General features: G+C 49.8%; 1 protein-coding gene across 1 annotated transcript; it reads right to left on the bottom strand.

Annotated features, from left to right (window-relative positions):
• Window positions 1–1,031: 1,031 nt before the first annotated feature.
• Window positions 1,032–5,290, bottom strand: LOC126069513 (putative MAGE domain-containing protein MAGEA13P). The gene is made up of 4 exons (XM_049872964.1): window positions 5,175–5,290; window positions 4,655–4,790; window positions 2,712–2,763; window positions 1,032–2,050 (listed from the first exon to the last, which is right to left on the bottom strand). Exons 1-4 carry the CDS (start codon window positions 5,288–5,290, stop codon window positions 1,032–1,034), a joined length of 1,323 nt encoding a protein of 440 aa, XP_049728921.1.
• Window positions 5,291–8,357: the final 3,067 nt, after the last annotated feature.

Genomic DNA, 8,357 nt, shown 5'->3' with positions numbered 1-8,357 from the left:
TTCAGCTACACTGGGACAAGAGTGTGCTGCCTTCTGTACCTGCCCCAGGTGGAGACTTCTTTGTGGTTTATCCATGATCCAAAAGACCAGTTTTCCGTTCCAGGCTTTTCTCTCACCTGTAAGATACTCCATCAGACAGTCTGGCCCTGCCACCACCCTCCTTACCTTAAAATTAACTCCCACAGAAGGAACTGCAGTTTCCCAGAGTCCCAAACTGTCTAGCTCAGGGCATTTACACTTGACTGCTCCCATCTGGAGCCCCACTTCCTCACTTCTTTTTAATTGTTTAGATCTTAGATGATATCTCACCATCTTCCTAATATAACTGCTGCTCCTAGGTGCTAGGATTCTATGAGTAGGGGTGCATCTTGCTTATCCTAATGTCCCCATACCAACCCTTCAAAGAGCAAAGGCTTAAATAATGTTTGGGGAATAAATGAGCCAGTGAGCAGATTGTTTCATTCAAGATTTAATTTCTCCCACAGTCATGAATAAACCAAGCAAATCCAGGCATATATCTTTTAACTTTACAGAACAGACTAAAACAGATACAAGAATCCAAGACTTAACCATTTTATGTTTTACTCCTCTATTTCTTGAACCCCCTCTACTTTACTACTGGGTTCTTTCACATTTCCAAGGAAATTCCTATTCCAATGTCATGTTACCTTGTTCCATATCACAAAATAAGATGGAAGGTTTCCCAAGTTGTTTTACAAAAGAGGAAAACTCTTATTCTTAAGCCTGATAAACAGCAATACATGAGTGACCAATTCATACACTTAAGTTCTGAATTTAATTTACTTTCTATTAAAAATTAACAATATTTAAAAATACTAAAAAGAAAAAAGAGAGAGAGAGAAATCTCTAAGTTGCCCATATAGAACAGAAACACAAAGATGAGATATACCGCGTTTCCCCAGCCCCACCCTGGCCCTCTACCACATAGGCCATTGGCTGCTCTCTTCAAACAGAGTGAAGAATCTGCTTCAGACTTCACTGCGGGTGGTGCTGGACGTGGCCCTGGAACTTTAACTTGCCACAGTGGCAATTCTTCCCTGGGCTCTCTCTTTCTCATCTCTCAAAGCCTCCTGATACAAGGATGGGAAGGAACTAGGGTAAGTCCCAGTGACCTTGGCAAAAAAATTCAGGACTTTCATCTTGCTGGTTTCTGCATAGGCTCTTGGGCCCCACAGGAATTCATAGCGGGCAGGATCACTATTAGGCACCTGCCGGTACTCCAGGTACCTTTCCTGAACCAAATCTCTGGTGATGAGCTTCCCGGGTTCCCCATAGATGAAATCCTTGCTTCCAGAATATACCCCAATCATATTCAGCACTTCCCAGATCTTCTCCTCAGAGGCATGGTTGCCCTCCATGAAGATCACGCCCAGGATAAGTATCAGGACGCCAGTCTTGGGCATGCCCTGGTCATCACTCAGCATCCCATCGTAGGTGAGGTCTAGCGTTTTGACGAGAATGTAAGAGTGGCCCATGGGGTCCATTTTCTCCACACTGATGCCAAAGACCACTTCCATGCACTCACAGGCTTTCTTGAAGATCACAGGGAAGTGATCGTTGTTCTCTCTGATGACCACCTTCAGCATTTCTGTCTCTGTGATGGGCTCCTTCGTTACATACTTGATGCTCAAGAACTGCACCAAATCAGCCACCTTCTTGTCTAGCGCATCGCAGCTCAAGGCCTCAATGCCTGGTAAGACACGTAAGGTGCCTGGAACTTCTTGGCTGCTGGGACCCTCATATGGTTTGCTTGGTGGAGCAGCTGCAATGGCAGCTGAGAAGGAGCAGGCTCTCTGAGGACTCTGGGGCATAATCAGTGTCTCAACAGCAGGCACCTCCTCTGCGGAGAGTTCCTCCTCTTCTAGAATCACCGGAAGCCTTGGACACATCAGGCCGCGTCTCTTACTTCGGGTCCGAAGGCGTTGCTCAGCCTTGCCGCTCTGACTCCTGCGACCGTGAGGCATGATGACTCTGCCAAGGGCGGCAGGCAGGGGTGTGGTAGGAGAATGGGCAATGAGGGCACACTGGCCTGGCGGAAAGAGGGAGAGTATGAGTGGCCTCAGATGAGAAATTCAACCTTGGCAGCTCTGACAAAAGCTGACTTACTGCTCTTCTGTTTAGGTGGCATTCTAGGGCCTCACAGGTTTCCTGTCCTGGCTGATCTATTCCCTAAGAACCTGGAGAAGAAAAGTGAAATGGCTCCCAGGACTAACAGTATGGCAGACAGGGTCAGGCACTTTGGGGTCCCCTCTGTTCTGGGGTGTGTGTTATAGACTGAATTGTGTCCCCCCAGAATGTGTGTTGGAATCTTAACCCCTATTCCTATGGATGTAATGCATGTTTGGAAATATGGTTTTCTTTGCTACGTTTACGGTGTCATAGCAGTGTAGAGTGTGTCCTAAATCTAATCACTTCTGAGTTACAAAAACAGCAGACCAGACACAGGGGCATGTTGGGGGGGTGGGCCTTGGGGGAGATATATCGACAAGGAAGGACTCAACACAACCAAGACTCTGATTTGGACTTTTAGCCTGCAGAACTGCGAGAAAGTAAATTTGTCCTTTAAAGCTACCCATCTGTGATATTTGTGTTACGGCAGCACCAGGTAACTAAGACAGCAGGGCCCTTGGTAGATATTCACGGTCCACATTGACTCCTGGCAGTGCCTGGGCCTCCTCCACTCTGCTGACCTGAGGACACATGCCCCAGACTAAGGTCCTCATCTTCTGGCTCCTTGAGCCCCTGTGAGAATGAAGGAGCCCATCGTTACAAACACAGTCCTGAGCCTCCCAGCCCTGACAGGAGGGACAGGATCAGACTCTGTGAGGTCCCCAGAGTTTAGGGGTACAAGGTCCCCTCAGTGCTCACTCAGGATCCTCAGCTTTCCGCAGGGAGGTCCTGAGCCCCACTCTCTGCTGATCTGACGTAAAACTCTCAGAACGAGAGCTCACACTCCTGAAACCAATGAAGAGGGAGTAAGGGGGCACATCCAAGGACTCTGTCCCCAGTCCTCCCACAGTGACAGCAGAAGTAGGGCAGGGCTGTCATCCCGTATGTCCTGGAATGGACACACATTCTCACGTCGATAACTGAAGAATTTGGGACTCCTCCTTCTGCTGACCTGAGTCTGGCCTCCTCAAACCAAAGACCTCATCTTCCTGAGACATCATGGGACACCACATTCAATCAACAAGCGCAGGCCCTCCAAGGGCTAATATTAAGTGTGGCTTTCTAAGAGGATCTCTGCTACTAGAGTGGGAGGTCCTTTTCATCTTTCCTCAGGGTCTTCACATCCATGCTTGGAAAGGCCTGAACCCACCCTTCTCCTGCCCTGAAGCTGTCCTGCTAAAACCAAGGTTCTCCACCTCCCTGACACCTTTGAGCCAGAAATGGGGTGGGGGTGGGGGGTGCCTCAGCATGACAGGCCTTCACAGGGTCTACAAAGACATCAGCATCAAGGTGGGTTTTCCTTTGTGCTCTAGGGTGGGAGGCCCCCTCAATCCTCTCAGGTATTCATCTTCACTTCTGGCTGGGACTACACCCTGCAAACCTGACTTAGCCCCAGTAGACCAAGACATGTCCTCCCTGAAACTAAACCACCCCCACGCCACCCCCATGGCAGAAGTTAGAATCCACCCCCCACTTTGACAGCAGAAGTTAGGACATGTCACACACAGCCATACCTGTCCAGTGTCTTCTAGGACTGACAGCAAGGACTAGGCCCCATCTGTTCTGAGGTGGGGGCTACCCTCAGTCCTCCCTCAGAGTATTCATCTTTACATCTGGCAGGGCCTCAGCCCCCACTCTGCTGACCTGACACCTCTCCCTGTCACAGCAAGGCCTTCACCTCCCTGAGACCACAGAGACAAAAGTGAAGAGGCGCCACATCCAGTTACCCCTGCCCAGGGTCTCCCAGGGCAAATAGCAGGGCAGGCTTCTGAGGGATCCCCTCTTCCTGGTGTGGTGGTTACCCTTAGTCCTCTTTAATGTACTCATAACAACTCCTGACTGGGCTTGGCCCACCTCCCTTTGCTGACCTGAGAATCTCTCCCTGGGGCCTAGGCCCTCATCTCTCTAAGACAACCCACAAGGAAGTGTGGAGTAAGTACAGAGTGTCAGGTGCAGCCCTGCCCAGGACTGGCAGCAGGGGTGGGTTTCTGTGGGGACGCCTCTGTGTGGAAAGTGTGCTCAATCCTCTCTTAGGGTCCTCACCTTGTCCCCTGGCAGGGCCTGGAGCCCTCCCTCTGAGGATCTGACTCTAGCCTCTCAGAGGAAGCTGCAACCCCTCAGACGCCCAAGGCACAAGTCGGGAAACACATCAGGGGACCCTGCTTGGGGTTTCCGAGGGCTAACGGCAGGGGCAGGGCTGAGCTGGAAACCTTCTGTTTGGGGTGGGGGTGGTGGTGCCAAGTCTTTTGCAAAGCATATTTACTCTTTAAAGGGCCACCACCCCCTCTCTTCTGCGTCTCTCAGCCCAAGGCCCCCGTTTCCTTGAGGCCCGGGAAAAGAAAGTGAAGGTGGTCTCGCTGTCCAAGGGCCCTGCCCAGGGCCTCCCACCTTTGAGAGCATAAAGGGTTTTTGTGGGGTCTCCTCTGTGTGGAAAGACCCCTGAGTCCTCCCTCAGGGTTCTCACCTTGCCCCCCAGCAGGCCCTGGACCCCTCCCTCTGCGGACCTGCTCCGGCCCCTAAGACACCCAAGGCGCAACTCCACATCCGGGGACCCTGCCTGGAGCTTCCCAGGGCTGACGGCAGGGGCGGGGAGGAAAAATCTAGAGGAGCACAAAAGGAGGAGGGCTGGCATGGTGTGGGGGGAATGAGGTCCTTAGTCTTCGCTCAGGGTCCTCACCTGCCCCCCCGCCCCGGCAGCGCCTGGACCCCTCCCTCTGCGGACCTGACTCCGAAACGCTCAGACGAAGCTGCGCCTCCTCAGACGGTCAAGGCGCAACTCCACATCCGGGGACCCTGCCTGGGGCTTCCCAGGGCTGACGGCAGGGGTGGGGGGGAGGATCTAGAGGAGCACGAAAGGAGGAGGGCTGGCATGGGGTGGGGGGTGAGGGCCTTAATCTTCCCTCACGGTCCTCACCTTGCCCCCGGGAGGGCCAGGACCCCTCCCTGTGCTGACCTGGCTCCGAAACTCTCAGACGAAGCCGCACCTCCTCAGATGCTCAAGGCGCAACTCCACATCCGGGGACCCTTCCTGGGGCTTCCCAGGGCTGACGGGAGCGGGGGGGGGGGCTAGGGGATCAGCGCACAGGGAGGCGGGTGGCATGGCGGGTGGGGGGGGCCTCTGTGCTCTCTTGGAGTCCTCACCTTGCCCTCGTAGGGCCTGGACCCGTCCCACCGCTGACCCAACTCCCGCCCCCTCGGAGACGCCAAGGCTCCTCACATGCCTACATCCGGGGACTCTGCCTGGGGCTTCCCAGGGCTGAGTGCAGGGACAGGACGGCACTGCGATCCTGCTTTCTGGGGGAGGGGGGTGTTCGGGGAAGGGGTGTCCTCAATCCTTCTCAAGACATCGATTTACTCCTGAAAGGGCATGCATTCCCTCCAATCTGCTGACCTGAGGCTGCGTCCCTCAGCCCAAGATCCCCATCAGAAGGAAGGGAGGGTGGTGCCTCTGGCAGCAGGGGCAGGTTTCTGTGGGACCCTCTCTGGAGTGGGAAGTCCCTATAGTCCTCCCTCAGTGTCCTCACCTTGCGTCCCGGCAAGGCTAGGGCCTCTCGTTGACCTGAGTCCGGCACCTCAGACGAAGCCGCACGTCCTCAGATGCCCAAGGCACAAGTCAGGAAGCTCCACATCCGGGGACCCTGCCTGGGGCTTCCCAGAGCTGATGGCAGGGTCGGGCGAGGTTATGGCCCCTTTGGTCTGAAGTAGTGGCTGGGCTTAGTCCTTGGTCAGTGTCCTCACCTTGACTCCTGAGACTGCCAGGGCCCCGGCCCTTTGTGGACTTGAGTCGCCTACCTGATACCAAGGCCCTCACTGCCCTAAGACCCCCGAGTTAGAAATGAGAAGGGTGGTGTTTATCCTGACAACGCTGCTTGGGGTCTCCTGGAACTACCAGGAGTGAAGCGGGATGCAGTTGGATTCTGTGTGTCCTGGATGGGTGGACGCCTCAGCTATCCCTCTTAAGGGACCTCATCTTGGCTCCTGGTTCCTCCATAAAATGCTCCCTGGGAGACACCCCCCCCCCAAGTAGAGGTGATAGCATGTATCTATGTCTTGTTCTTGACTTCAGTGCTAAGCATCTAACATTTCACATTTAATTATGTTTGCTGTAGATTTTAGGAAATGGAAGTTCCCTTCAATTCTTAGTTTGTTAAAACTTTACACCATGAACTCATGTTGAATTTCTTTCAGAAGGCTTTGTCTGTACCATTAACATGATCAAATGTTTTTTTCTCCCCTAATTTGTTAATGTGAAGAATTAAAATTGAAAGTATTTTCTAATGTTAAATCATGTTTTAATTAAGCACAGCCTGCTTGTTTGTTTAATTCACTATGTTGAAAATGATATTCATTTATTCAGGATATTTGCTGCTATGTGAGTGAGCTTGGCTCAAGTGTTGTTTTCATGAGGATCTTCATCAGGTTTTTGAATCAAGGAAAGTTAGCCTGAAAAAAATGAGTTGAATAATTTCTCATTTTTTTGTATGCCTTGGAAGAATTTGCAAAAGCTGGTGATTACTTTTACCTGACCATTTGGTACAACAGGCCTCCAAGCTGCCTTATCCTGAATGTTTAAGGGTGGCTTGAGCTTTGAATACAGTTTCAGCTTGTAATGCTGATTAAAATGTGAACCAATTTGATCATTTTTTTTCCCTAAAATGTCCATTTCACTGAGAATTTCCAATTTAATGGTATGATATTTGTAATGGTACCTTTTTATTACATAAATTCTCAAACATATACACCAGCAGAGAGAATAGTATAATGAACCCAATCTGCCTGACACTCAGCATGAACAGTCATCAATACATGGCCAGCCTGCTTCAACTCTACCTCCACACACCCACTCCCGCACCTCTGCCACCAGAATGTGAAGCCAATCCAAGACATCATACCATTTCCTAAGTATTTCAGCATGCATTTCTAAAAGGACTCTTAGAAAAACATAAAACTAAATGCAATTGTCATTCCTAGAAAAATTAAATTGTTGATATCAAATATCCAGTTAATTTTCACATTTACCTGATTGCCTTCTACTTAAAAAAAAATGTTTCTTTGAACTGGTGTCCAAGTATGCTCTATACATTGTGATTTTTCCTTTAAGTTTTTTTTTCTTAATCGACAGGTTTCCCCACATCACCTCTTTTTCCTTGCAATTAAAAAAACAACCAGCGACAAAGTAGGCCCTGTGTTTTGTCCTATTTTCCCACAGTCTGGATTTTGCTGATTGCAACACTTTGGTGTCCTTTAACATTTCCTTCAGCCTCCTGTATTTCTTTAAATCGGTAGTTAGAGGTAGAAGGTTGATCAGATCTTTTGTTTGTTTTGTTGTTGTTGTTTTTTTTTTTTTTTTTCTAAGACCACTCCATAGGTGTACTTTCATTAGGAGGTACATAATGTCTGGCTGTCTCCCTTTGTGCTGGTGTTAGCGGTCATTGATGACCATCACCTTTACCCATTAATCCATTAGGGGTTACAGAATGGTAATTTTTTTTAAATATATTTTTTAATTGTACTTTAGATGAAGGTTTACAGAACAAACTACTTTCTCAGCAGTTAGTACACACATTGTTCTATGACACTGGTTAACAACCCCACAACATGTCAACACTTTCCCTTCTCAACCCTGGGTTCCCTATTACTAGCTTTCCTGTTCCCTCCTGTCTTCCAGGGCTGGTGTACCCCTTTATCTTGTTTTGTTCCATGGGCCTGTTCAGTCTTTGGCTGAAGGTGAACCTCAGAAGTGACTTCATTACTAAGCTGAAAGAGTGTCTGGGGGCCATACTCTCAGGGTTTCTCCAGTCTGTCAGGCTGGCAAGTCTGGTCATTCTTTTTGAGTAAGAATTTTGTTCTACATTTTTCTCCAGCTCTGTCCGGGACCCTCTATTGTGATCCCTGTCACAGCAATCAGTCATGGTAGCCGGGCACCATCTCATTGTACTGGACTCAGTCTGGGGGAGGCCGTGGTAGATGTGGTCAGTTAGTCCTTTGGACTAATCTTTCCCTTGTATCTTTAGTTTTGTTCATTCTTCCACGCTCCTGAAAGGGGTGAGACCAGTGGAGTATCCTAGATGGCTGCACACAGGCTTTTAAGACCCCAGGCGCTACTCACCAAAATAGAATGTAGAACATATTCTTTATAAACTATGTTATACCAATTGAGCTAGATG

This window comes from Elephas maximus, chromosome X, assembly GCF_024166365.1.
Source record: "Elephas maximus indicus isolate mEleMax1 chromosome X, mEleMax1 primary haplotype, whole genome shotgun sequence".
NCBI classification, from domain to species: Eukaryota; Metazoa; Chordata; class Mammalia; order Proboscidea; family Elephantidae; genus Elephas; species Elephas maximus.
The sequence above is the reverse complement of the archived record's forward strand: the minus strand, read 5'-3'. Positions and strand labels throughout refer to the sequence as shown.